Source organism: Ornithorhynchus anatinus, chromosome 5 (assembly GCF_004115215.2).
Source record: "Ornithorhynchus anatinus isolate Pmale09 chromosome 5, mOrnAna1.pri.v4, whole genome shotgun sequence".
Classification (NCBI taxonomy): Eukaryota; Metazoa; Chordata; class Mammalia; order Monotremata; family Ornithorhynchidae; genus Ornithorhynchus; species Ornithorhynchus anatinus.
Window position 1 is genome coordinate 5,535,506 of NC_041732.1, and position 27,919 is coordinate 5,563,424.

The following is a 27,919-nucleotide window of genomic DNA, read 5'->3' on the forward strand; positions in this document are numbered from 1 at the left end:
TACTAAGCGCTTGGAATGTACAAATCGGTAACAGATAGAGACAGTCCCTGCCCTCTGACGGGCTTACGGTCGAATCGGGGGAGAACATGGGTTCGAATTCCGACTCTGCCACTTGTCAGCTGTGTGACTGTGGACAAGTCACTTCTCTGTGCCTCAGTGACCTCATCTGGAAAATGGGGATTAATTGTGAGCCTCACGTGGGACAACCTGATGACCCTGTATCTACCCCAGCGCTTAGAACAGTGCTCTGTACATAGTAAGTGCTTAACAAATACCGACATTATTATCATTATTATTATTACAGAGTAATCCGGTTGTCCCACGTGAGGCTCACAGTCTTAATCCCCATTTTCCAGATGAGGGAACTGAGGCCCAGAGAAGTGAAGTGACTCGCCCACAGTCACCCAGCTGACAAGTGGCAGAGCCGGGATTCGAACCCTTGACCTCTGACTCCCAAGCCCGGGCTCTTTCCACGGAGCCACGCCGCTTCTCTACTATGTGCCAGGCACTATACTAAGCACTGGGGGGGCGGGCGGGGGGAGAGGGGGGGATACAAGCAAATCCGGTTGGAAACTGTCTCTGTCCCTCGCGGGGCTCACAGTCTCAAGCCCCATTTTACAGGTGAGGGAACTGAGGCCCAGAGCAGTGAAGTGACTGGCTCAAAGTCACACAGCAGACAGGTGGCGGAGCCCGAGATTAGAACCCAGGTCCTTCTGAGGCCCAGGCTCTCTCCATTACGGCACGCTGCTTCTCCTGGCATTGGGTCGGGAGCCAGTCGATCAATCAGCCGTATTTATTGAGTGCTTACCGTGTGCAGGACACTGTACTAAGCTCTTGGGAGAGGGCAATAGGGCAATAAACAGATGCAACCCCCGCCCACAACGGGTTCACGGTCTAGAGGCGGGGAGGCAGACGTTATTAAGCACTGACTGTGTGCAGAGGTTGGGAGAGCGCAGTGCGGAAGAGTCGGTTGCCACTTTCCCTGCCGACAAGGATCTTGCAGTCTAGAGGATATTAAATGCCATCGATCGGCGGTATTTATTGAGTGCTCACTGGGTGCCCGGCACTGTACCAGGTGCTTGGGAGAAAACAGTCTAATAGTAGGAGCAGGAGCCGTGTAGCGGAGTGGATAATAATAATAATAATAATACTACTAATGTTGGTATTTGTTAAGCGCTTACTATGTGCCAAGCACCGTTCTAAGCGCTGGGGGGGATACAAGGTGATCCGGTTGTCCCTCATGGGGCTCACAGGCTTCATCCCCATTTCACAGACGAGGTCACTGAGGCCCAGAGAAGTGAAGTGACTTGCCCAAAGTCACACAGTTGACGGGTGGCAGAGGCAGGATCTGAACCCGTGACCTCTGACTCCCAAGCCCGGGCTCTTTCCACCGAGCCACGCTGCTTCTCTGAGCGCAGGCCTGGGAATCAAAGGTCATGGTTTCTGATCCCGGCTCCTCCACTCATCTGCTGGGTGACCCCGGGCAAGTCACTTCACTTCTCTGGCCCTCGGTTACCTCATCTGTAAAATGGGGATTGACACTGTGAGACCCACGTGGGACGGGGCCCGTGTCTAGTTCGATTTGCTTGTGTCCACCCTAGCGCCGAAGTCCAGCGCCTGGCACATAGTAAGTGCTTAATAAATACCATGAAGGGTAATGGTGGTGGTATTTATTAGGCGCTTATTCGGGGCCGAGCACGGTACAGAGCAACCGGTGGGATTCACAGTCGGAAATGAGTCCTGGTCCCCGACCCCCCGGAAGGCTCATGTTCCCTGCCCACAAGGAATTGCCGGTCTAGGGGGTGCTCGTCTCCTTCTCCGATGCTGTCGAGTCCTTTCCGATCCATAGCGACTCTGTGGTTGTTTTTCCGTAGAGGTTTCCTTTGGTCAAAAGTACAGAAGTGGTTTACCGTCGCCTTCTTCTGCGCGGTAAAAACTCAAGGCTCTGCCGTTGTCTCCGACGGACATTTTGATCCCCCGATGATCCGCCTCCGTCTCTTCCCCGTGCCGCTCCCGCCCGGCAGGGGCGAATCAACTCGGTCCCACCTTTCCGACACGGGTGACCCCGACGAGAGGGCGGTCTCTCCACGGCTCAGCTCTAGGCTCCGTCAGCGTGTGCAGATTCTCCCGCCGGAGAGAGGGGTCGATTCACGAGAGAGGGACGGGGCTCCCGTCGGCATCGTTCCGGGTCAGTCTGGAGTCCGGGGGCGGACAGGTCCCCTTCGCCTTCCTACGTGACCCAATCTCGAGGTTCGGACTGTTGGGAAAGGGGAGGTGAAACGGAGCCCTTAGTGTTGCTCCTCGGGAGCAGATCAGCCGTCAGCTCTCTGCTCAAGTAAGGTTTGGGGTTTGCGGCTGGTTTCGCCCGTCCGGACTTCCCCCGGCCTGTGGCCGCCGAGGCTCCGAGAAGGAGCGGGGCCGGGGCCTCCCGGGAGGATGCGAAGGTCACGCCCACGACCTCGCGCCCTGCGGAACGGTCGGTCGTGCCCCGTCTCTTCCCCCTCCGGCAGAAGGCGCCTCCCCGGCCCGCGAAATGAAGCGGGGAGACCGACGCCGGGGGCCCCGTGAGGAGAGAGACCCCGCGACCCTACGCGTCGCAAGGGGCCTTCCCTGACTCCCTTCTGCGTCCCCCTATCTTGCTCCTTTCGTCCTCCCCGCCCTCAATCCCACACCACTTATGTCCGTATCCGTCCTTTACCTATTTCTATTAATATCTATCTCCCCTCTAAACGGTAAGCTCGCTGTGGGCAGGGTGTGTGCCTGTCGACTGTCGTCCTCCCCCGAGCGCTCAGTTCAGTGATCTGTTCCAAGTGAGCGCTCAGGAAATACGACCGACTGAGTCTTCCCTTCCTCGGGGTAAGTGCCCCTGGGGGGCAAAGCCAGGCCAGAGGGATGGACCAGAGGCAAGGGGAGGCTGTGGAAGTTCTCCCCCATCGGCATTCCCTTTCCCAATCCAGCCTGTTATCCTGGGAGGGAGGGGGCTCGAGACCCTCCCGCCAGGGTGGGAGAGGGCACAAGGGTCGCCTTAAGGATCCGCACGTCCCTCGGCTCCCTCGGGGTCCCCTCCGCATCCCCGACCTCCCCTCCCCCGGAGTCGCGTCGAGGGGGGCGCGGGGAGCGGGGCCCAGACCCCGAAAACGGCCCCGGGACACCCTCGCCTCAGAACCGGGACCCAAGTGTGCCGGGAGCTAGAGGTCGAGTAAGGAAAACCACACGGAAACGCAGCACGTTGCATCAGAGCTCACTTCCTCTCCTCCGCGCCCGACCTCGGCCGGAACCCGCCTAGGGCCCGGCCCGGCCAGATCCCGGCCCCCGGGACGTCCCGGGGTTGGGGGGGGGGGGGAGGGCCGGGTGTCAGAGTCCCGTCGGCGGGCACGGGCCTCGAGTTCTGGCCCACTGGGGGACGACGAGGAGCCGCCCGGCCTCAGACCCTGGCTCCGGCAGTCGCTCGATCGTATTTATCGAGTGTTTACTGTGGGCGGGGAACGGTGCTAAGCGCTCGGGAGAGGACAGCGCAACAGCCAACAGACACATCCCTGCTCCCGACAAGTCTGGAGGGGGAGAGAGAGAGAGAGAGAGACGTTACCGAGGCCTCCGTGGGGGATCGGGGAGAAGCGTGGCCTCGTCCGGAGAGCCAAGAGCTGGGAGTCAGAAGACCTGGGTCCGAATCCCAACTCCGCCCCAAGCCTTCTGTGTGACCTTGGGCACTTGTCTTCCCTGAGTCACAGTTTCCTCTTCTGCAAAATACCTCCCTTTTCAAGACTGTGAGCCCCCTTCAGGGACAAGGATTGGGTCTGACCTTTCGTTCGTTCGTTCGTTCGTTCGTTCGTTCGTTCGTTCGTATTTATCGTACTGTGTGCAGAGCACTGTACTAAGCGCTTGGAATGGACAATTGGACAACTGAGAGAGACAATCCCTGCCCGACGACGGGCTCACAGTCTAAAACGGGGGGAAGAGAGACCCGATGATCTCGTGTCCGCCGTCGGGCTCGGTAATAATGACGATGATAACGACGGCGTTGGTTAAGCGCTCACTCTGTGCCGAGCGCTGTGATCAGGTTGTCCCACGTGGGGCTGACAGTCTTCATCCTCATTTGACAGTTGAGGGAACGGAGGCCCGGGCAAGTGAAGTGACTTGCTCCAAGTCACCCAGCCGACAAGAGGCGGAGCTGGGGTTGGAGCCCATGACCTCTGAGTCCCCGGCCAGCGCTCTTCCCGCCGAGCCACGCCGCTTCTCCAATAGTAGTAATGATAACGGCATTTTTGAAGCGCTGACTATGTGCCAAGCACGGTTCTAAGCGCTGGGGAGGATAACAAGGTGATCGGGTTGGCCCACCCGGGGCTGTCCCGGTCTTCCTCCCCGCTTTACAGATGGGGGTCACTGAGGCCCAGAGAGGTGAAGCGACTGGCCCCCAGTCACCCAGCTGACAAGGGGCAGGGCCGGGATTCGAACCCATGACCTCGGAGTCCCAAGCCCGGGCTCTTTCCGCTGAGCCAAGCCGCTTCCCTACTCCTGTCGGCCCACCGGGTCCTTCCTTACCCCAGGCCCCGCCCCCTCCAGCCCCGCCCCCTCGGGTCCCGGCCTATCCGCTCCTTCCTTGTCCCAGGGCCCCGCCCCCAAAGCCCCGCCCCCAAATCCCCGCCCCCAAAGCCCCGCCCCCCAAAGCCCCGGCGGGTCCCGGCGTCTGAGATGGTCCCTTGTCCCCGCCCCCGTCCCCGTCCGGCCCCGCCCCGGGCCCGGAAGCCTTCTCCCTCCCCGCTCCCTCTTGCCCCCAACTTTCTTTCGCCGGAGCCGCGGGCGGGACGGGCGGGAGGGGCGGGAGGGCGGACGGACGGACGGGGCGGCCGCCCGGGGGACCGGACGGGTGGGGTCGGAGCGGGGCGAGGCACACACGCCGCCGCCGCCGCCGCCGCCGCCGCCGCCGCCCGGCTCCCGATGGGGCAGCGCGGAGCCTGGGGCCGGGGGGCGGCCAAGTGACCGGCTCCGGGGGCCGGACGGGCGGACCGGCCGACGAGGAGGCGCCTAAGCCCGGCGGGGCCATGGAGGAGGTGAGCGGGGCCGAGGGGAGGGGAGGTCGGTGACCCCGGGGGGCGCGGGGCCCGACGGAGAGGAGGGGGCGTCCCCCTCAGCCCCCCGCTCCCAGCCTCCGGACGGCTCCCAAAGCGGGTGGGGGGCGGGGGAGGGGGCGGAGGTCACGACCCGAGGCCCCTCCCGCGCCCCCTCCCCCGCCCCACCCGGGAAACGGAACGGCCTCGGTTACTGCGAGCCCCGATCCTGAGGAGGGGTCCCCGTTTAGACCGTCAGCCCGTCCCTCCTCTGGGCCTCAGTGACCTCATCTGGAAAACGGGGATCGACCGGGAGCCCCACGTGGGAGAAAACCCGATGCCCCCGGATCTCCCCCGGCGCTCAGAACAGTGCTCCGCGCATAGGGAGCGCTTAACGGATACCGACATCGGTATTGGGCGGGGATGGTCTCTATCCGTTCATGTGGGGACAACCTGATCACCCTGTATCTCCCCCGGTGCTTAGAACAGCGCTCCGCACGTAGCGAGCGCTTAACGGATACCAACGTTATCGTTATTATCCGTGGCCCGACTGGCCGTTCCGAGCGCCTCGTCCGGTGCCCGGCACCGAGCCGGCGCCCGAGACATCCCGTCGAAGAGGGGGCGAGGTGCGGGACCCGAGGAGTTGGCCCGCCGAAGGCTTCGAGACTCCAGAGAGCGGTTCTCCCCCCCCCCCCGCCTCTCGACCCTTGTCCCCTCCCGGCCGGTCCCGGTCGGTCTTACTCAGGGAGCGCCGAACGTGCGAAGAACACCGTGCCGGGCGCCCGGGAGAGGATGAGGTACCGAGACGACGGACGCGTTCCCCGCCCTCGGCGGGCTCGCGGTCCGCTCGCCCCGCGAAGAGGCGACGGGCTCGCCGGGCAGCCGGAGCCGACGTCGCGCCGCCCGCCGCCCCCCGAGGCCCGGCCGAGCGATAGGGCGGGCCCGGGGGTCGGCCGGCCCCTTCCTCCCCGCTCCCGTCCGAGGCCCCCGCGCCCAGCGGGCCGGATCCGGGCCCGGGCCTCCCGGGAGGCCCCCGGGACGGGCCCGGCCGGGGCAGAGGGGCCGACGGCGCGTGCGACAGGCGTGCCCGCCCGACGGTCCGCCTCCGCCCCCGGTCCTCTTGGACGGTCACCCTCCTGAGGGTTCCTGCCTGGGGCGGGGCCCCCGGTTGGGTTGCGGGGGGCGGGAGGGCGTCGGTCGGGAGCCCCGGCGTCTTCCTCTTCGGCCGCGACGGTCGGTCCCCACCCCCCGGCCGCTGCCCGCCTCCGGGAGAGGTGAAGGGGTGGGTCTCGGGACACGGTGGGGGCGGGGGGGACCTTTCGCGGCGGCGGCGGCGGCGGCGCTTCCTGATGCCGCTTCCTGTCCTTCGGGGCCAACGTTTCGTTTTTGCTACGGCTCGGGCCTCCTCCCCGCCTCCCCGCCCCCCACGTTCCGTCTCCGGCGGCCCCGGTGACCCGGGGGTCCCACCCGGAGACGGCCCGGGCCCGAAGCCGCCCCCGTCCCCGGGCCCAGGGGGACCGGAGGCCGCCGGAACCCGAGGCGGAGACCAGAAACGACCCCACCCACCGGCCCCTCCGGCCTCCTCTCCCGGGCGTCCGCCCCGGCCGCGGCGCGCGGCCCCCGGTCGGTCGGCGTCCGGCTACCGGCCGAAGGGGCGGCGTCGGCCGGAGCCGGGGGTGGGGGGCCGGCCCGTTTCCGTCGACCCCGTTCCCCGGCTGGGAGGCGGCTGCCGCTCCCGCGGTCGGGGGCCGCAGCCCGGCCCTGGGATGGCGGGGGATGGGTCCGGCCCGGTCTCGGTGGTGGAGTTGCACGAAGGAGATCCTTGGAGAAGGAGCTTCGATCGCGGGGGCGGAGGCCTGAGTGGAGGAGGAGGAAGGATGGACGCGGTACTCCCGGCCCCCCCCCCAACCGGGGAACCGGACGCTCCCCGGTTTCGCCCCTCGTTGCCGGCTGGCACGGGGTCGGGGGGCTGCCCCCGGAGTCCCCGTTCCTTCGGAAGCGGGGCCTCCTCGCCCGCAGCCCGGCCGCGACGGGGAGCAGGTGCGGCGGGCGTGACGCGCCGCGGGGCGAGGTGCCGACCCCGGGGAGATGCGGGGAGCCGCGGGGCGGGACGGGCCGTGGGTCAGCCGGTCGGAGGGGCCGGCCCGCGGAGGACGGGACCTGCCCCGGGACAGTCGGCCCGTGGCGGGAAGGGCCCCGGGCTCGGGTCTTCCCCGGGTCTTACCGGAGCCCTGACTTCCGGAAGCGGTGGCCGGGGAGGAGGCCGGGGGGGGCTCTCCCGAGGGGCCAGAGTAGGTGTGTCGGTCGGTCCATTCGTAATATTTATTGAGCACTTAGTGTTCGCGGGGCGCCGTACTAAGCGCTTGGGAGAGGAGAATACAATAATAACCGGGCGCGTTCCCTGCCCTCAGTGAGCTTACGGTCTAGAGGGAGAGCTTACCCGCCGTGACCATCGGCCCTCTCTCCACGATGGGAGAATGGGAGGCCCCGCAATCTGCCGCTTCCAGTTTCTGTGCTCGGGTCGCCGGGGGGGAACCCCCCGGCCCCCCGGGCCCGAGAGGGGCGGGCCGGCGGGCGGCCGTGGGCGGGGACCGTCTCTGTCTGTTGCCGAATTGTCCGTTCCAAGCGCTTAGTACAGCGCTCTGCACATAGCAGGCGCTCGATAAATACTACTGAATGAAAGAGGCCGGAGTCGGCGTCCCATTTTGAGAGGCTTTCTCGTCTGCCTTTCCCCAAGCGCTTAGTCCAGTGCTCTGCACGTGGTGAGCCCTCAATCAATACGATCGACCGATCCCCCGGATGCCCTCTCTCTGGCCGCACCCACTTCCCTGACCCGGAGCGCGTCGGCCAGAGGATGTGAAGCCGGGGCTACCCTCCCCGGGCTTAGGGCGGATCCTCTCTGGGGCCGGGGGGGGGGGGGTGTTTTCCCCGAGGAGGGGACAGGAAGAACGATAATTCTAACCGTGACATTCATCAAGCGCCCACTACGTGGCCGGCGCTGTTCTGATCGGGTTGGACACTGCTCCGTACCTTACGTGGGACTCCCGGTCCAAGAAGCGGGAGGGCGGGTGCCGAATCCTCGTTTTACAGATGAGGAACCCGAGGCCCACGGGAGTTAAATGACTTGCCCGAGGTCACACGTCAGACCCGCGGATTAGAACCCAGGTCCCCCGACTCTACGATACTCAGAATTAATAACGATGGTGTTTGTTGAGGGGGAGGCTCTCTCACCCTGGCAGGAAGAGGCCGAGGTCAGCGCCCGGAGGGCGGAGAAGGAGAAGACGACATTACCGTTACCATTCTCTACCGTGATGGGGTGTTTTTTAGGCACTTCCTGTGTCCTAAAGCACCGCGCTAACCGCTGGGGCGGGCCCCGGGGAAGAGTCGCGGTGCCGGAGCCCGGGGCTGGGGTAGGCTGATGCTGGAGAACAAGAAGGACGTTGCGTTTTCCATCGCGAGCCGGAGCCAGAGGCCGCGCCTGAAGGAAGAGGAGGAGGCGGGGTGGGGCCGGGGCCGGGACGGACCCCGCCGCGGGCCCGGATCTTCCCGGCCGCCTCGGAGAGGCCGGCCCCGGCTCTGCCGGGGGAGGGCGGGGGCGGCTTCCCGCTGAGCCCACCCGGCTCCAGAAGCCGACCTCGGGCCGGCGGCCACCAGGCTTGGCCGCCCGGCCAATTCCGACTGCCGCTCGTGGCCGCGGGGGGTGGGTCTGCTGGCCGGGCCGGGCCGGGCCGGGGGAGGCGGGGGGGCGGCTCGGTTCCCTTGGGGAGCGGGAGGCCGGGCTCCTTCAGTGGCGTTCACTGGGCGCTCGCTGCGTGCAGAGCGCCGGACTGAGTGCTTGGGAGAGGACAGTAGAACAGTAAACGGACACGTTCCCCGCCCACAGGGAGCTCGTAGTCTAGAGGGGAAGACGGACGTGACTAGAGATGAATAAATGACAGATGTGGACGTGAGTGCTGTGGGGCTGGGAGGGGAGATGGGTAAAGGGAGCAAGTCAGGGTGAGCCAGAAGGGAGCGGGAGAAGAGGAAAGGGGGGCAGCCGGGCGGGGGGATCCCCCGCTGGACCCGAGGGGGCGAGCGTCGGGGGCCGCGCCCCAGATAGGGGCGCGGGGGTTGGGGCCGGCACCCTGGCATGGTGGGCGAGGGGGCCGGCACTCCGGGACGGGTACGGGGGTGGGCAGACGCACCCATTGAGCTTTCCTTCCCCGTCCCCGCAGGGCGTGAAAGAGAGCGGCGAAGAGGCCCGTGGCGCTCGGAACGCGGACAAGGTCGGCTGGGTCAAGAAGAGCAGCGGGGGCCTCCTGGGCATCTGGAAGGATCGCTACCTCCTCCTCTGCAAGGCGCAGCTGCTGGTCTGCGAGAACGAGGTGAGCGGCGCGGGGGCCGGGCGGCGAGAGGGAGGGGACCCCCCCGCCTCCGCGGCGGGACCCCGCTTCGAGTCGGCCGCTGCCTGGAGAGGCCGGATCGAGGCTCCCCGGCACACGGGCCTGGGTCGTGCGAGGAAGTCGAGGGGGGCGGGGAGGGCCGAGGCTCCGTCCCCCCGCGAGACGCCGGCGTGGCCTCGGTCGGCTGTGCGAAGCGCTGCCGGGGGTCAACTTAGAAGCGAGCCCCTGCATTCAGGGAGCTTTCGGTCTCGTGTGGGTTTCGGGCAGACGGAAATTATTTATAACGAGCGAGGGCGGGAGCGTAACAGGAAGTTGCCCGAGTGTGTCAGAATGAAAAAGCCCAAGTAAATGGTTGAACATTCAATAATTAATAATCGTAATTATGGTGCTTAAGTGTTTGCTGTAGGCCAAGCATTCGTTCATTCAGTTGGATTTGTCGAGCGCTCACCCTGCGCAGAGCACTCTACGAAGCCCTTGGAAAGTACAAGTCAGCAGTAAAGAGAGACAGTCCCTGCCCGCACCGGGCTGACGGTCCAGAAGGGGGGAGACGGGAATCAAAACAAGTCAACGGGCATCGATATGAATTAATAGAATTATCGTTCTGTGTATATACACAAGTGCTGTGGGGCGGGGAGAAGGGGATAGAGCAGAGGGAGCGACGCGGACGGGAGGGGGAGCTGAGGAAAAGGGAAGCTTAGTCTGGGGTAGATACAAGATAATCGGGGAGCACACCGTCCCTGCCCTCCCAGGGGTTCACAGTCTCGGGCGAGGGAGAGGAGGGATTGAATCCTCGTTTTTACAGCTGAGGAAACCGAGACGCGGCGACACTAAGTAACTCGGCCAAGGTCACGCGGCCGCCGAGTGGCGGTCCCGGGACTAGAACCCGGGTCCTCTGGCTCCCCGGCCTGGGCTTTTTCCACTCGGCCGCGTCGCTCCTCGTGATTTATTTATTGTGGCGTATTATCTATCTTCAAATGAGTACGCCGACGTACCTCAGGGCCGAGGGTAGGATTAGAAAGCCTTAGACGATAAGGGTGGCCATCGGGTTGCCGTGAGCGGGGTGGTGTGATTTAGTGGAGGAAGGCTTCCTGGAGGAGGAGGGTTTTGCAGCTAGGGACAGCCGTAGCCTGGCAGAGGCAGAAGGAGACGGGGTGTTCCAGTTGAGAGAAGAGTGTGAGCGAGGGGTTGGGGGTGGGAGAGACGAGAGCGTGGGGAGCAGAGCGTGGCTTCCGCTCTGAATGATGATGATAATGGTGTTTGTTAAGCGCTTAGGATGTGTCAGGCAGCACAGAGAAGTTAAGTGACACAAGCCGTCAAGTGGCCCAAGCTAATCGGGTTGGACCCAGTCCCTGGCCCGCATACGGCTCACAGTCTTGATCCCCCATCATACAGCTGAGGTCACGGAGGCCCAGAGAAGTCAAGTGACTTGCTCGAGGTCACTCGGCAGACAAGTTGCGGGGCCTGGATTAGAACCCAGGTCCTGACTCCCAGGCCCGTGTTCTAGCCATTAGGCCAAGACCGGCCGGGCGCCGATACCGACCGTGGTTCGACCGGAGCTCGGGCCGGGGTCGGGGGACGGGTTGGGTGGAGAGGGAGGCGCCGATCCAGGATGAGCGATTTATTCAGTCGCTCGTCGGTATTCATCGAGCGCTTACCGTGTGCACAACACTGCACTGAGCGTTTGGGAGAGGACGGTACGGGAGAGTCGGAAGAGCCCTCAGGGATCCCCACCGCAAGCGGCAGCGGCGCGGCCAAGTGGAGCGCGGTCCTGCCAGTCAGGAGGACCTGGGGTCTGATCCCTGCTCTGCCACCTGTCTGCCGTGCGACCTCGGGCCAGTCGCTTCGCTTCTCTGTGCCTCGGTTCCCCCATCTGGAAAACGGGGATTAAGACGGTGAACCCCAGGCGGGATGGAGACCGTGTCCAACCTAACTTGCTTGTATCAAGCCCAGCGCTCAGTACAGGGCTTGATGCAAAGTAAGCGCTTAACAGATATCACAGTTATTATTATTATTAATAATAAGGCGCTTACAGTCTGCAGGGATGATAGCTGTGGTATTTCTTAAGCACTTAGTAGGTCCCCCGCGTGCTGAGCACTGAGGCAGATGTGGGCTAATGAGATTGGAGGTGGTCCCCGCCCCACTCAGGGCTCGCAGCCAAAGGGGATGGTGAGAGCCAAAGCCCCCCGAGTTTGCCAGCTCCTGGGGCAGGGAGGGAGGTGGAGGGACGGAGGGGGGCGGGGGCGTAGGGAGGGAAGAGGACTAGCCGGGTTCGAGAGCAGCACCAGGCCAGGGCGTCGGGCCCGGGCCCGGCGGCGGCGTCTCCGTCCCCGGCCCCCCGCTCCGGAACGCCCGCGCTCCCGTGTCCGACCGCCCCGGTTCTGCTCCCACGGACGCCGACCCGACTCCCGCCGCTGTCCCCTCCACGCCCGGTCTGCCTCCGGCCTGGCCGCAGCACGGGCCTGGGAGTCAGAGGACCCGGGTTGTCATCCCGGCTCCGCCACTTCTCTGCTGGGTGACCTTCATTTCTCGGGGCCTCGGTCACCTCGTCTCTGAAATGGGGATTGAGACCCTGAGCCCCACGTGGGACATGGACCGTGTCCAACCTGATTAACTTGTGGCCACCCCAGCGTTTAGTACGGTGCCTGGCTGATGGGAAGTGTTTAACAAACACCGTTAAAAATTAAAAAAGGATCGGTCCGGCGGTCCAGAGCAGTACTTCCTCCCACCAGACTGCAAGCCTCTTGAGGCCGGGGATCTGTCTACCAACTCTATTGTATTTTACTCACCTAAGTGCTTGGAACGGCGCTCGTCGTAGGAAGTGCCCAATAAATGCCGCTGATCGGGAGCGGTGGAAGAGAGAGCCTTCCGAGAGTTTACAGACGTGGGACAGGAAGGTCAAGGAAGGAGGCAGCGTGGCCTAGACGAAAGAGCCCGGGCTTGGGAGCCGGAGGTCGTGGGTTCTAATCCCGGCCCCGCTACTTGTCAGCTGTGTGACTTTGGGCAAGTCGCTTCACTTCTCTGTGCCTCAGTCACCTCATCTGTAAAGCGGGGATTAAAACTGTGAGCCCCACGTGAGACAACCTGAATATCTTGTATCTACCCCAGCGCTTAGAGCGGTGCTGGGCACCTAGTAAGGGCTTGACGAACGCCATCGTTATCGTTATTATTAGTATTGAGAGCCCCGTGCGGGATGGGAACTGCGTCCACTCCCATCGCCGAGTGTCTACCCCAGAGTTTAGTACGGGGTGAGAATTTAATAAATGCCATTTAGAAGGCGAGCAGGAGGAAACCGATTTAACTGAGGTAGTCCAAGTCCTGGCATACGACGGAATCTGGTCGGGGACGACGGAGGGGGCTCAGTCCTGACGCTTTGGGACTGAACGCTTGTGTGGAGGGCTTGAGGAGAGTGCTGATCGCTATCGTCACCCCCTCTAACCCCCTAAAAAAGCACTGTAGGACCACGTGGTTTCTTCCTCTCTTCCCGGCTGGCGTGACGTGTGGACGATTCGGTCAGTCGGCCGTACCTCTCGAGCGCTCAGTGTGTGAGCGCCGTACTAATCACTGGGGAGAGTGTTGATACAACCATATCACAGGTGCATTCTCTGCCCACAACGAGCTCACGGCCTAGAGGGGGAGACAGACATTGATAGAAAGAAAAAAATGACAGGACGTAAGTGGTGTGGGGCCGGGAGGGGGGATGAATAAAGGGAGCGAGTCAGGGCGACGCAGAAGGGAGTGGGAGAAGAGAAAAGGAGGGAAAGGCCTCTTGGAGGTTGGTCACGTGTGCGGTTCCTTATCGCGGGGTTCGCCAGCGCGATGGCAGAGCGCCCCCCTTTCCCGGGGAGCGTGGGAGGGGCGATCGAGCATCTCGGATGTCAGCGCCGACCGGACGCCCGGAGACCCTCTGGCAGCCGCCCCTCGGGCATCGTCCGCCCCGCCGTCCCAAGATGGAGAGGCTGGCCCCCTTCATCCTTCCCAGACCTGCCCCTCGGAGGGGAAGCCCTTGCCGGGAGCCGGCCGACCCTCGTCGGACCGTGCCGGGGGTGGGAGCGGGGTCCGTGAGCGAGGAAGCCCCGTCCCCTGCTGCAGCTGGGACGGCAGCACTGGGAAGGCCGGGCCCGGGAGGATGGGCCACCCAGAGGTCCCTTGGGATGGGATTGTCCCCGCAGAGCCTCAAGGGAAGGACTGTCTCTGATGAGCCTCGTGGGTTAGTTAGGAGTGTGCCCTCCGAACCTCATGGGAAGGACTGTCCCCGCTGAGCTTCGTGGGAGAGGAGTGTGCCCTCTGAGCCTCGTGGAAGAGGAGTGTGCCCGCTGAGCCTCCCGAGAGAGGAGCGTGCCCACTGAGCCTCATGGGGTGTGTGCCCTCCCGGCCTCATGGGAGAGGAGTGTGCCCGCTGAGCCTTATAGGATAGGATTGTGCCCTCCGAGCCCGGTGGCCAAGGACCCTCGGTAAGCGGGCACCCCCCAGCCCCCTCCTCCTGGGTTCCGCTGCATCGGGAGCCCAGGCCCGCCGGTAAGCGGGGCACGCCCGCCCCCCACCCCTCAGAGGGAAACCCCATTCTCCTCCCGGAGCGCCCCGTCGCCGGCTCGGCTCGCCGGGTGCCGCGTCCCGTCCCGGGGCAGGCCCGGGCTCCCGCTGCGGCTGGTTAGGGGCTGGCATCCGGGGCCGGCGGGGTCTCTGGGGACCCGGGGCAGGCAGGTCCCTCACGTACGCCTGCCCGTTTCGATTGGTCTACTCGACTGTTTATTCGGCCATTTCCTCCCGGTAGATTTCTTATACTTCCTGTTTTATTCTTGTTCTTCCTCCCGCCCGCGCTCGTCAGATGCAGTTTTTGAATGCCATTAGACGGGAAGCCCCTTGAGGGCGGAGAACCGGTATCTTGCTTCCGCCGCACTCTCCCAAGCACTCAGCAGAGTGTCTAGCCTACAGGAGCCCTCCTCCGGTGCTACCGACGGACGGATTGACGGACAGGAGCGAGACGGGCGGCGTCTGGGGGGCCGGGCCGGGATCGCGGTAGTGCCCGGCGATGTCGGTTTATACTCGCGGCACCCCTGGGAGAGAAGGAGAGGCAAGCACGTTTGGCCTCATTTTGCAGGCCCAGAGAGGCTCAGTGACCTGCCCGAGGACCCACAGCGTGTCGGTGGCAGAGCTTTATCATTTATTTTCTATGATATTAGTTAAGCGCTTACTATCACTGTACTCAGCACTGGAGTCATCACCCCGTCCCTGTCCCATTTTGCGGATGAGGGAACTGAGGCCCAGAGAAGTGAAGTGACTCGCCCAAGGTCACCCGGCAGACAAGGGGCCGAGCCGGGGTTAGAACGCAGGTCCTTCTGACCCCCAAGCCGGGGCTCCATCCACTAGGCTACGAACCGGGCCCGGGACCCGGGTGTCCCAGCTCCCAGGCCCCTCTCTCCCTCTCTGGGCAGGATGAGCAGAAGTGCCTGGAGACGGTGGAGCTGGGCAGTTACGAGCGGTGCCAGGACCTGCGGGCCCTCTTGAAGCGGAAGCACCGGTTCATCCTCATCCGGTCTCCCGGGAACAAGGTAGGCCGGTCCGGCCCCGGCCGCCGGCCCCGGCGACTCTCCCCGGGGCGCGGCCCGGGGGCCGAGGGGACTCGGGGCTGCCCGGGGGTGGGGGCGCCGGCACGAGAAGGCCAGGCCGGCCCCGGGGCCCGCAAGAGAGGCGATCACCGCCCCCGCTGCCCTGTCCCCCGGCGGCAGCCGTGCTGTTTCCGAACCACCGGGGCCAGCCGGGGTCTCCTACCGGCCAGCGACTGGGGTCAGGATTTTGCTAGACGGGTCGCGGCCGGCCCCCGTCGGGACCCCTCCGGCCCGGGGCGGGGGTCTCCCAGAGCTTGCCGCGCTCTGAGAGGATGGAACTGGGATCCGGCTGGGGCGGGGACTGGAGCGGGGGCACGCCAGCCCCCTTGGGGGTTGTCCGGGCCTGAGCCGACGGGGCAAGTAGGGTGACGTCCCGGCCTGGGGGAGACACGTCCCCCCTGCACAGACACCCGGGACCCGCTCTCTGCGCCGTGGGCCGGTCGACGAGGGGCAGGGCGTTGAGTCAAAGGGCGACCGACCCTGCTGATGTGCGAGTCCGGGGTCGAGAAGGCCGGGCCGGGGAGGCCTGTGTTTGGAGGGCTCAGAATCCGGCCCCTGGGCGGGGGCTGCGAGAGACCGCAGCCTTCCCGGCGGCGGCGCTCCGCTTTTTCCTCTCCCTCCTCCTCTTCCTCCTCGTCCTTTTTCTTCCCGCCTCTTCCCCTCATCCCCTCTCTCCTCCCTCTCCTCCTGCCCCCTTCTCCACCGCGGCACGAGTGTTTGCAGGTGGAGCGTTCCCGCTGGGCAAGGCGAGGCGGTCGCTGACACACAACCTACTCCGACCGCCGCCGCCGGTCTCAGTCGAGACGTTGGGACCGGGGTTCGGGGCCGTCTCCCCGGGGCCCGGGTTTCATGTTCTCCCCCCGGGCTGAGCGCTGACCGCTGGGGATGCGGGAGCCCGGGCTCTACCCGGCGGCTACTGGGTTTCTTCGCACCAGCCTGCCCTGCTGGCCTTTTCCTCCCTTCCTCTCCCTCCACCCTCCGCCGGGCACTGCGGCCCACCTGCGGCGGGGAGCCGATTAACCCTTTGCTGCGCTTATTGGAGGCCGGACGGTGGCCAGGGTTGGGCGGATGGGAAGTGGAGGAGGAGGCGGCGGCCGCCGCAGACAGAGAGATCCGGTGCCAGGAGCCGAAAGGGCCTCCGAGGACTCGCGGGGCTCCGATTTGCCCGAACCCGAGCGTGGGAGGCCGGGAAGATCGCGGGCACGCCCGCCCCCGGGGGGGTGGGTGTGAGTGTGTGTGTCTGTGTGTGAGAGAGATCGTTCGTGCAGGGGAGTGTCAGAGCAACCCCTTGCAGAACCTTGCCGTGCGCCCCTTTCCCGAGGAGGGACGGGAAACGGGGGCGACAACCAGAGCCGGCTCCCACCCTCTCTCCCCACCTCCCTGGCGACATCCGCTGTCCCCGTGATGTCATCCTGGCGACATCCGGCCCGAGTCGCCCCGTCCCCCGATCTCTCTCCGGGGTCCAGCCCGCTGGCCGGAGGGAGTCCACACCTGCCTGCTGGTTTCCCTAGGATGGATGCAAGTTTGGCCTTAGGGGTGGGTGGGTGCGGGGTGGTTGGAGGGAGGATAGGATGGAGTGGGTCTCCCATGAGAGAAGCCCCGTGGGGCTTGGGGACGTTCTTGGGTCCTCTTTCATTCCGTCGTATTTATTGGGTGCTTACTGTGTGCAGAGCGCTGGACTAAGCGCTTGGGAGAATACAATAGAACAATAAGCAGACACATCCCCTGCCTACAGTGAACTTGTCTCTCTTTCTCTCTCACTGTCTTTCTACCAGCCTCTCGCTCAATCTCACGTCCTCCCCCACTGCCCGGAGCTCCCTCCGCCTTCGCATCCGGCGGTCTTCCGCTCTCCCCACCTTCAAAGCCCTCCTGAAATCACCTCTTCCGGGAAGCCTTCCGTGACTACCGTCTCCTCCTCCGACCCTCTGCCCACTCCCCTCACCCACCCCCCCACCACCGCATCCCTTCCGCATCACCGAAGCACTTGTGTTCTCACCCTCGACCCTCGAGGCCCAGGACTCCCAAGCCGGAGGCCCCGACTTCCCGGGAAATGGGTCCCGCCCCTTCCAGCAACACCTCCCCCCCCCCACCCCCATCGGAGAGGATGCCCCCGCTGTTGCTATGACAACATGGGAGGGTGGTCCTCGAGGGAGAGGCCGAAGGCAACGATGACTAACCGCCCCCTCCCCTGCCCAGGCTCGGGCTCTCCGACTTCTTGGGACTCCGAGCTCCGCGCTCTCTCTCTCCGTCTCCGTGTCTCTCCGTCTCGTGAAGGCGGGGGAGGTTCTGTGTCCCATTTCACGGGGCCGACTGCCGGCTGTCGTCGCGGTCACGGGGCTGCCGCTCCCGCGGCCGGACGCACTTGCGGCAAATCGACAAAGGCCCCAGTGTCTGCCCCGTCCCGGTCCCCTCGGCGCTGACTGACCCGTGAGGTCATCCTCCAAGGCTGCCAGGCTGGCGGCGGGGCCCGGCGGGGGAAGGGGGCGAGGTGGCGGGCACCGGGCCTGGTTCGGCTTGGACGTCACCCCAGTCTCCTGCCGGCTCCGCTCCTGCCCTTCCTCCTCCTCCTCTCATCTCCCAGCCCCCCCCCCCCCGCCTTTTCCCGATCTCTTTGTCTCTCTCTCTCTCCCTCCCTCCCTTCCCCCCACTCCCTGCCCTCACCCATCTCAGTTTTGGGCACTCTGGGCATCCCAATCACGCACCGAGCTGTTTCTCGTGCTCAGACAGCTCTCGGGAGCAGGTGTCCGTGCGCGTGCGTTTCTGTGCGTTCGCACATTTTAAAAGGGTGGGGAGCTGTGTCGGCGAGCCTCGTCTCGCACGGATCATGCCGTCGAGGGAGACGCCCCTCCCCGCCGAGCCTCCCGGGAGCCCACTGCCCTGGCGCCGCCCGAGCGGGTGGCCGCGGACAGGCGGGCCGGGCAGGGGGCGGACGGAGCCCGGGCCCCGTCCCGGCGGCTGGGGGTCGTGCGTGACCCCGGGCCAGGCTGTCGGAGAGCTTCCTTCCGCGGGGCCGGAGTTCCTCGGGGAGCGGGAGGGTCCCCGGTAGCTGGGGACGGCCCGGGAACCCCCTCCCCCTCTCCCCCAGGGTGGCGCTGACAGACCCGTGTCTTCCCCCGCAGCAGGTTCATGACCTCAAGTTCCAGGCTGCGACCGGAGAGGAGAAGGAACTGTGGATCAAAGCCCTCAACGATGGCATCAACAAGGGCAAAAACAAGGCGTTCGACGAGGTGAGAGAGTGGAGACGGGCCGGGGGGCTCCGGCCGGGCGGACCCACGCGCCCGTCCCGGAGACGGGCCGCGTCTTCCTCCGTCTCCCTCCCGTCGACAGGAGGGCCCCCGAAGTCCCGGGCGCAAGTTGGGACCGCGGTCCCGGGCCGGGGCCGAGCCGGGGGATGCGTTTCCCCCTTGGCGAGGCCCCAGCTCACGTGGATGGGCGCGCGCTTAGTCAGCCGGCCCGGGCCGAGGCCGAGGGAGGCAACTGCAGAGAGTGTGGTTTCGAGTCCGGCCGTGGCGCGGGCGTCCGGGTTCCAGAGGCGGCTCTGGGCCCCGACGCTGGCGACCGCGGGCCTCGGCCTTGCCTCCCCTCGGGCTCTGTGTGTGTGTGTGTGTGAGAGAGCGAGAGAGAGAGCGCACCGGGTGGGGGGCGCTGCCCGCTTCAGGGCAGCCAGGGCCACCAGGCCTGACCCCCTGCCGGGCTTCCCTCCCCCTCCCCTGTGGGGCAACAGGGCACAGTGGGGGCTGGGAGCCGTGGGGGAGGTGGTCTTTGTGGCCCTGAGGTTTCCTGCCTGGCCCGTCCCGGGGGGTCCCTCCCCTCCCTTCCGCCCTGTTCGGGGAAAGGGGGCGGGGGGCGGGGCCGGTAGAGCCCCGTGGAACGGCAACCCCTTCTCCCCCCACCTCCCGGGCTGATCCGAGATCAGAGACCACCTCCGCGCTCGCCCTCACTCTGGCTCGTGCCAGGAGGGGGCAGAGACCCCAATCCCATGAATCTGAGTGGCCCTTTTTCTATATTTTTCATGACTAACCGCCCCCTCCCCTGCTCAGGCTCGGACGCTCTGACCTCTTGGGACTCTGAGCTCTGCACTCTCTCTCTCTCTCTGTCTCCGTGTCTCTCGGTCTCATTAAGCACTTACTGCGTGCCACTCTTCTAAGCTCTGGATAGCTACAAGCTAATCAAATTGGACGGGGCACGTGTCCCACATGGGGCTCACAGTCTTCATCCCCATTTTCCAGATGAGGGAACGGAGGCCCAGAGAACAACAACAACAACGGTATTCGTTAAGCGCTTACTGTGTTCCCTAAGCGCTGGGGTGATTAGAAGCAAATGGGGTTGGTCACGTCCCCCGGCCCACGTGGGGCTCACAGTCTCAATCCCCGTTTTACCGATGAGGGAACTGAGGTGCAGGGAAGGGAAGTGACTTGCCCGAGGTCACCCAGCAGCCGGGTGGCCGAGCCGGGACTAGAACCCAGGACCTCCCGACTCCCAGGCCTACGTTCTGTCCACTAGACCGTGCTGTTTCTATTTTTCCGAAGGCATCCTGTCCCGCTCTCCAGACTGCCTGGGGTAGGGACAGGGAGAACCGGCTGCGGTTATCCCCATTTTACAGATGAGGAACTAATAATAATGATCATAATAAGAATGATAATAAGTGTGGTATTTGTTAAACGCTTACTATGTGCCAAGCACTGTTCTAAGCACTGGATAATAATGGTAGTTTGTTAAGCACTTACTATGTGCCAAGCACCGTTCTAAGCACTGGGGTAGATACAGGGTGATCAGGTTGTCCCATGTGGGGCTCACGGTCTTGATCCCCATTTTACAGGTGAGGTAACTGAGGCACAGAGAAGTTAAGTGACTCGCCCAAAGTCACACAGCCTATGATGGTAATAACTGGGGTATCCGTTAAGCACTTACTATGTGCCACTCACGGTACCAAGCGCTAGGGTGGCTGTCTCTGGAAAAGTGGAAAGAGCCCGGGCTTGGGAGTCAGAGGTCGTGGGTTCTGATTCCGGCTCCGCCACTTGCCAGCTGTGTGAGTGTGGGCAAGTCACTTCACTTCTCCGTGCCTCAGTTACCTCATCTGTAAATTGGGGATTAATACCGTGAGCCCCACGTGGGACAACCTGATCCCGTTGTATCCCCCCCCCCCCCCCCAGCGCTTAGAACGTAAGAAAGTAAGCGCTTAACAAGCGCCACCATTATCATTATTATTATCAGCAAATCAAGTTAAAAACGGTCCCCGTTCCTCGTGGGGCTGACGGTCTCCCTCCCCGTTTTCCAGATGGGGTAAGCGGAGCACAGAGAAGTGAAGTGAGTTGCCCAAGGTCACAGAGCAGACGAGGCACAGAAATGTCGAGCTCCGAGGTCTGGGGCTGGGCCGGGCGTGGGCTTTTCTAGTTGTGCTACCCTGGCCGGCCCGCCCGCCCCGGGAAACCAGACACCATCAGTAACACCTCCGTCACCGCTCTCCCCCCCTCCTCCGGTAACCCGTATCGTACTCTCCCCAGCGCTTAGATCAGTGCTCTGCACACGGTAAGCGCTCAATAAATACGATCGCGTGAACGAGTGAGTGAATGACCGAGCGTCACCCCTGGCACCGGTTGGTTTAGCCAAATACCGGAACAACGTCTGGTGGAGGAAGCCGGGCCTGGGAGTGGGAGGGCCTGCGTTCTAATTCCGCTCCACTGCGTTAACCGTCCTGTGACCGGGGACGAGTCACTTCACTTCCTCTTTGCTTCGGTTCCCTCATCGCCAAAATGGGGATTCGATACCTGTTTTCCCTCCTGTTTTGACCGCGCGCCTCATGGGGGACCCGGTGATCTTGTATCTACCCAGGCGCTCAGTACAGGGCTCGGTACTTAGTGAGCGCTTAACAAATGCCACAATTACTGTTATTAATCAGTCTCTTATTACTGGAGACTGGCCTAAAGATGCCCAGGAGATCGCTGGGGGCGGGGAATCTGTCTGTCGTTATACTGCACTCTCTCGAGCGCTTAGGACAGTACTTTGCACCCAGTAAGTTCTCACTAGATACGACCGAACGAATGAGTGAATCTGGGCGCAGAGTCACGCGAAGCCGTTTGACAAGGGGCTCCCCCGGACCGAGGAGGGCGGCGGTCACGCGGGACCCCGTGCTCGCGTTCGCCCCACGAGTGCGGCTCCCGCCGCCCCGTCTCCCTGGGTCCGGACGGGTCGGCGCGGGCAGGGGGAAAGGCCCCAACTTGTCCCGCCGCGGCGCGGCCGAGACGCCATCCGATACGGCAGAGCTTTGCCGGGCCGTAGGCGCCTGTGCGCGGGGCGGGGCTGGGCGGCGCGCGGCTCTTCTGCTCCTCCTCCTCTGCGCCTGCAGCTCGTCCCATTTGCCGTTGCAGGTGAAGGTGGACCAGAGCTGTGCCCTCGAGCATGTGACCAGAGACCGGGTCAAAGGGGGCCAACGCCGTCGGCCGCCCACCCGCTTCCATCTGAAGGAGGTGAGGGTCCGCCAGAGGGGACTCCCGCGGAAGCGGGCTGGCCCGGCGGGGCAGGGGCAAGGGAGAGAGCGGGGGAGGCCCGGGGGTGGAAGGGAGAAGAGTTGGGGGGCGGGTTAGGCCCCGGGGGAAGGGGCGGTGGCGGGGATTATTGGGGTGGTCTGGCAAACCCCAGCCAAGTCTGCCTGGGAACTGGAGCGTGGGTAGACGGTGGAGCCGAAACACACGGTCGTGTGGCTGAAGCGGCGTGGCCAAGTGGATAGAACACCGGCCTCGGAGGCAGAAGGACCTGGGTTCTAATCCCGGCCCCACGACCTGTCTGCTGTGTGACCTTGGGCAAGTCACTTCTCCGGGCCTCGATGATCTCATCGGTAAAATGGGGATGAAGACCGTAAACCCCGTGTGGGACAGGGACTCTGTCCTTCCTGATTAACCGCTCTCTGCCTCAGCACTTGGCAAATGCCATTATTATTATTATTATTCATCACAGTGTGGGGAATTAGGGCTGCTGGAGGGTGGCAGGATGCAGAGAGGGGTTGGGGTCCCGGATCGCCCCAGGTCCTGGCCAGTGGGTGGGGAAAGGACAGACCCGTGTGTGCCCATTGGAGGGGTGGGATGTGGCTCTGGGGAATGGCGTGGGGCTGGAGGGTCGGGGTCTCCACGTTGGCCCGAAGGCCGGGAGGAGGTGGGCGGGCGGACGGGCCGCAGCTCAGGGGATTGCGGGGAGCACAGGTTTCCCGACACTGAAAATCTTGGGAAACTGAAAGGGAGGTTCCGGAACAGCCGGGCCCAGTGGAAAGGACACAGACCTGGGAGTCAGAGGACCTGGGTTCTAATCCCGGCCCCGCCAACTGCTTGCTAAGTGACCTCGGACTAGTCACTTAACTTCTCCTTGCCTCAGTTCTCCTGTTCTTCTTCCTCTCTAGACCGTGTGCCCCATGTGAGACAGGGTCTGTGTCCAAGTCATCTGTATCTACCTACCCCAGTGCTTAGAACAGGGTTTGACGCACAGTCGGTGCTTAACAAAGGCTATTAAACGCCCCCCCCAAAAAAACGGGGGCTGCTGCTGGATTGAAAAAGAGGGCTTTGATGCTCTGAGGGTGCACGTGTGTGGGCGTGCCCCCCGTGCACCATCGCGGGCGAGGTCTCGGTGGGGACTAGCCCGAGAGCCGACTTCTGCGGCCGTGGCCCAGGGCCGCCCCTCATCGCCCCGTCCACCCCTGTCGCCCCGCCCCACTCTGCCCATCGTTCGCACGGGGAGGCGCTTGAGGCCCTGCCCGGTGTCTGTGTCCGGCCCGCCCGGCGCCCCTCTGGCCTTCAGGGGCCCCGGGTTTACGTCCCGACCCTGACCCCGTCTTAGCCGGCGGCCAGCGGGCCCGGGCGTTCTCCCACCCCTCCTCCCCGGACGCCCTCGGGAAGGCGGAGCCGCAGAGGTCCCCCGAACCGGGGCTCTGCCCGGCTGAGCCGGGGGGGGTGGGGGGTGGACCTGTCCGCCGGCTCTGGGCAGCCCCCGGCTACCTGGCTCAGGACAGCGGCCCTCCCCTCTCGCCATCGCCAGTCCACCCAGCCTCAGGGGTCCCCTGCCAATCCTAAAAACCAAATCAGACGGCGGGCCGAAACTCTTGAGGTTGTTCCTGGGTCCCCCAGTCCCGTGGGGCAGTGCAAGTGACATCTGAGAAGCCGCGTGGTGGATGAGCAGCAGTGTGGCGTAGTGGGTAGAGCACGGGGCTGGGAGTCGGAAGGTCATGGGTTCTAATCCCGGCTCCGCCACTTGTCTGCTGGGTGGCCTTGGGCGAGTCACTTCTCTGGGCCTCAGTTACCTCATCTGTAAAATGGGGATTGAGGCTGTGAGTCCCAGGTGGGCAAGGGACTGCATCCAACCCGGTTTGCTTGTATCCACCCCAGCGCTTAGTATAGTGCCTGGCAGATAATAAGCGCTTAACAAATACCATTATTGTTATTATTATGATGATGATCATGATTCGCTGCCCTGGCAACTGGCTGAGCCAGCTTTGAGTATAAGCTCGTTTTAGACAGGGATTGCGTCTTTTGTATTGTTCTATTGTCCTCTCCCAGAAACTTGGTATCGTGGCTTAGTGGAAAGAGCCCGGGCTTGGGAGTCAGAGGTTGTGGGTTCTAATCCCAGATCCTCCACTTATCAGCTGTGTAACTTTGGACAAGTCACTTAACTTCTCTGTGCCTCAGTGACCTCATCGGTAAAATGGGGATTAAGACCGTGAGCCCCGTGTGGGACAACCTGATTACCCTGTATTTACTCTAGCGCTTAGGACAGTGCTTGGCACCTAGTAAACGCTTAACAAAGACCATCATCATCATTTTTACAGTGCTCTGCACACGGTAAGCACTGGATAAATATGATTGACCAACTTTGAAACCCCCAGGTCCCTCTCCACAGGCTCTGGGGGAGCCAGGGCCTGGGTGGTGTATAGGGGGCCCCGGACCCCCCCACAGAGGGAACGAAAAAGGACGACCTGGGGAATAGTCCCCACCCTCGAGGTGCTTCCAAGGCTGCTCGTGGCCCAGGTCGACCCAAAGGGGGACGGGGCAGTAACAGGGCATGAAAGATAGATGAGGGCGAGGACGACTGTCGCCTGCATTATTTAGAGGGGAAAGAAGGACGTTCTGGGAGTGAAAGGGAGCGGGGTCAGAGGAAGGTCTTGGGGAACTGGGGAGAAAGAAGGCCACTGCCAACTTGGGTTATCTGGAGCGTTTTGGGGAGCCTGGTTGAGGGCTGACGGCCAGGGCGGAGGGTAGCGAGCTAGTGTGGCTTTTATTAAGCACTTACTCCACGCCAGGCACTTTGTGAAACCCTGGGTGGAATACAAGATGAACAGGAGTCCGTGGACTGGGTTGGGAGGGGGATCCCCCACCCCTCCGTGGGGAAGCTGGAACTGAGAATACTCTCCCAAGGCCTCAGTACGGTGCTCTGCACGCAGTAAGCGCTCAATAGATACGATCGGATGAATGAATGAGTGAGTCCCTTGCCCCATCCTTCCCACTGCAGGTCGCCAACGCGGTATCGGACGGGCTATTGAGGCTGGACCTCGACGTGCCGGACAGCGGCCCACCCTCCCCGACCCCGGTGTCCGACGGCGACGGCACCGTCTCACCCCCCAGGGAGATCCCCAAGCCTCCGACCAAGCCCCTTCCCGGGCCCGAGAAGCCCGTGGCGGAGGAGGGGGCCCAACCGCCGGCCCCGGAGACGCTCCGGGACGACCTGGGGGGCGGCGGCCCCGGAGCGCAGGAGGCCGAGGGCCAGACCGGAGGGGGCCCGGTACCCCCGGAGGGGGACAGCAAGGAGGCTACGGCGGAAGCGGGTCAGGGGCCCAGGCTACCCCCGGTCCCTCCCCCCAAGATCCTCTCGGACAAACTGAAAGTGAGCTGGGAAAACACCCCGCCGGAACCTTCTGTTCCCGCCGGCTCGGAAGCCACCGGACCCAACGGTCCGGAGGTTCCCGCTGAGGCTGGGCCTAAGGAGCCTGGGAAGCCGCCCACCCCGCCCCCCAAGATCCTGTCAGAGAAACTAAAGCAGTCCATGCGCAGGAGCCACAACTCGAGCCTGGACTCTGGTCCGCCGGAGCCCGCGGCCCCCAGTGACCCCCAGGCCCCAGACGACAGAGGGAACTGCTCCCCGGTCAGTTTGGACGCGTCGGACGGGGCCGAGCCCGGGCCGGCGCCGGAGACCCGCGGAGCCGCTGGGGAACGGAGCCCGGAGGTCCCTCGGCCGAAAGAGGAGACACGGCCGCCGGCCTCCCCGAAGACGGACGGGCCGGCCCCGGCCCGCTGCGCCTCCCTCAGCGACCTGCTGTCCGAGAGCGGCCAGGGGCTGGGAAGCCGGGGGGACCTGCACCCCCTGGCCAGGATGGAGAGGAAGGTGGCCTCCGAGCGGGAGAAGACGGAGCTGCTGCTGAACCGGGTCTTGCGCGAGGCGGCGTCGGAGCCAGAGGGGAACGGGGCCCCGGTCAATGCCAAGGTGTTGCTCAACCAGGCCGCGGAGCAGTTGAGGCAGGCCACCCAGGTCTTACAGGAAATCAAGGGCTTAGGGGAACTGAACAAGGAACCCCGGGGGCGCGGCGGGGACCGGAAGCAGGAGCGAAAGGACTTGGTGACCCTGTACAGGAGAAGCGTTCCCTGAGCCGGGCCGCCCCCACCTCGCTCCGGGTTGCGTTGGCGTAGCCGGGCCTTGCCGGGGTGCGACCGCTCTGGGCTCTGCTCCTGCTTGCCCCCCGCCCCCCGCGCCCCCTACCCCGTCCTCCCGGGCCGGACCCTCGGAAGCTCTGCCCTCACCGGCCCGGTCCTCCTCCAGCCCGAAGCCCCGCCGCCTTGCCGCCTTCGATTCCCACCGATCCCGGCGACTCCTGGCCCGGGCGCCGGCTGGGACAGAGTCGGCCGAGGAGCCCCAGCGGGCCCATTTCCAGCCCCGGGAGGGGGGAGAGGGGATTTGTGTGTGTTGGGGCGGGGGGAGGGGGCGGGTGTTGGGACCGAGACTCTAGGGCCACCCGGCATTTGAAGGAGACGTGGGTCGGCTACCAGGATCCCCGGGGCGGCGAGAGGGGGAATTCCCCCTTCCCCACGCCCTCTGACCTCTAACCCTGGCTGCAGCAGGAAGAGCAGCCCCGGCTCACACCGGGGTCCGCCTACCCTCCGTTCTGGCTGGCGGGGGGCATTAGAGAAGGAGCGGGCGGGGGGGGTTGTCAGGTGACTGGGTGTCCCTGCGGACCACCCACCCTGTAGAGGCTGCCCAGAGGCGGAAGGGGCGGGGACCCCTGGGCAAGAGTAGCCCACCTGCCCAAACCTCAAGCGGGCATTTCCAGAGAGTAAGATCGCCCCAACGGCACCTCCGTGGTTCAGGAAGAGATATCTTCTCCTGCTGCCGTCCGTTCCTCAGTTTCCCCCTCCGCTCTTCCTCCCCGCCCACCCAACTCTGCCCTCCAGCTGCCGGGGTCTGGGTTCGAGAGGTGATGACCTCCTGGGTGGGCGGGCAGGCGGCAGGTAGAATCAGAGAAACCTGGGTCCGAAAGAGCTCACGGGGGAGTCAACTCATCCATCCCCCTGCCTCCGGGTAGGAGTGCCCTCCAACCATCCCTTAGCGGTGAAACGAATCGGACGGCCCCTCTCCTCCCGAACAGAATCCGGGCGTTGGGGTTTTTCGGCATTTCTTTCCGGTATAAGGGCAGGTTCCTTTGGGGGTACAGAGTACCCCCGCCGTACTGGTGCTCCCCCTCAACCCAGCCCATCAACCGGGGGTATTTATTGAGTGCTGACTGAGAGCCGAGTGCTGTACTGAGCTCGTGGGAGGGGCCCGGCGCTCTTTAACATGCAGGGTCAGATACCGGGAAGGGACCGGGGGGTGGTCTCGACCGCCACTCAACCGTCAGCCCGTCAGGACTGCCCGCCGAACCACTACCGTGGGCCCGGCGCCGGACTGAGCGTTTGGGAGACAAGTTAGACAACACGATCCCTGCCTTCCGGGAGCTTACGATTTAGCGGATTTTCCATACACGCACTTTGTTTTTTTTCCCCAGAGTCGCCAGGCGGAGGCGGGGGTCGGGCTGGCAGGCCCCGCCGCGGAGAAGGCTCTGGGAAGTGAGAGAGCCTCCCCCCCGCCCTCGCCATTCCCCAACACAAACCCGAAGATGCCCGTCCGCTGGGTTTGATTAGATACAAATGCCAGACCCTGTACGCAGTCATCTCACTGGGGAGGATCTGGGGGTGATCAGCGGGGCTGGAGTCTGGGAGGGCCAGGCCGCGGTGCCGGATGCCAATTAGTGAATTACTGGGGGTATTTATTGAGCCAGGGCTCGGTGCCAAACACTGCGTTAAGCGCCCGGGAAGACATGAGATAATCAGATCGGACCCAGCTTCGGTCCTACTCCCGGTCCAGGTCCGTGGTCATCATCCTCCTCCTTCCAACCCCCACCCCCTGTAGCCCTCTTCTTAAGAAGTGTCCCTCAGGGTGGTCCAATCCCTTCCCATCGCCCGGTCTCCTCCACCTCTGCTCTGGAGAAGGCAGACCGGGGGCGAGGCCTTCCGGCGTCTCAATTTTCCCGGCTCTGTGTCGCACCCGTTCCTTCCGAGGCCTTCCATGGGCCCCAGCTGAATGGGGACCACCCCACACCCCTGCCGGCCACCGACTCTCCCCGCGTCCCATCCTGGAAGAGCCAGAAGAGACCGGGAAGCGGATCTAGAGAATGATCCTAGCGGGGGACCCCTGTGGTCCGGCCTCTTCTCCCTCCCGCCTCCCGCCTCCCAGAGGGCCGTCGGCATCCGTGCCAGCAAATGTGAATCCCCGACTGCCCGGCAGAGCCGTGACGGAGGAGACGGCCTTCCGCTTCTAAAGCGCCTTTTGGACACGTGTCAATAAAACACTTTTTAAGGACGGCCTGCCCCTAGCACCCTTT

General features: G+C 64.3%; 1 protein-coding gene and 1 long non-coding RNA gene across 2 annotated transcripts; one reads left to right on the top strand and one right to left on the bottom strand.

The window, feature by feature from the left end:
• Nucleotides 1-1,655: 1,655 nt before the first annotated feature.
• On the bottom strand, nt 1,656-3,700 carry LOC114812165. Its single transcript, XR_003759810.1, has 2 exons — nt 3,587-3,700; nt 1,656-2,257 (listed from the first exon to the last, which is right to left on the bottom strand). It is a non-coding gene; the product is annotated as an uncharacterized LOC114812165 (long non-coding RNA).
• Nucleotides 3,701-4,936: 1,236 nt separating this feature from the next.
• Nucleotides 4,937-27,898, top strand: PLEKHO2 (pleckstrin homology domain containing O2). Its single transcript, XM_029065644.2, has 6 exons — nt 4,937-5,048; nt 9,260-9,409; nt 14,860-14,976; nt 18,153-18,260; nt 21,402-21,500; nt 24,523-27,898. The coding sequence occupies exons 1-6, from the start codon at nt 5,040-5,042 to the stop codon at nt 25,651-25,653; spliced, it is 1,614 nt and encodes a 537-aa protein (XP_028921477.1). The 5' UTR covers nt 4,937-5,039; the 3' UTR covers nt 25,654-27,898.
• Nucleotides 27,899-27,919: the final 21 nt, after the last annotated feature.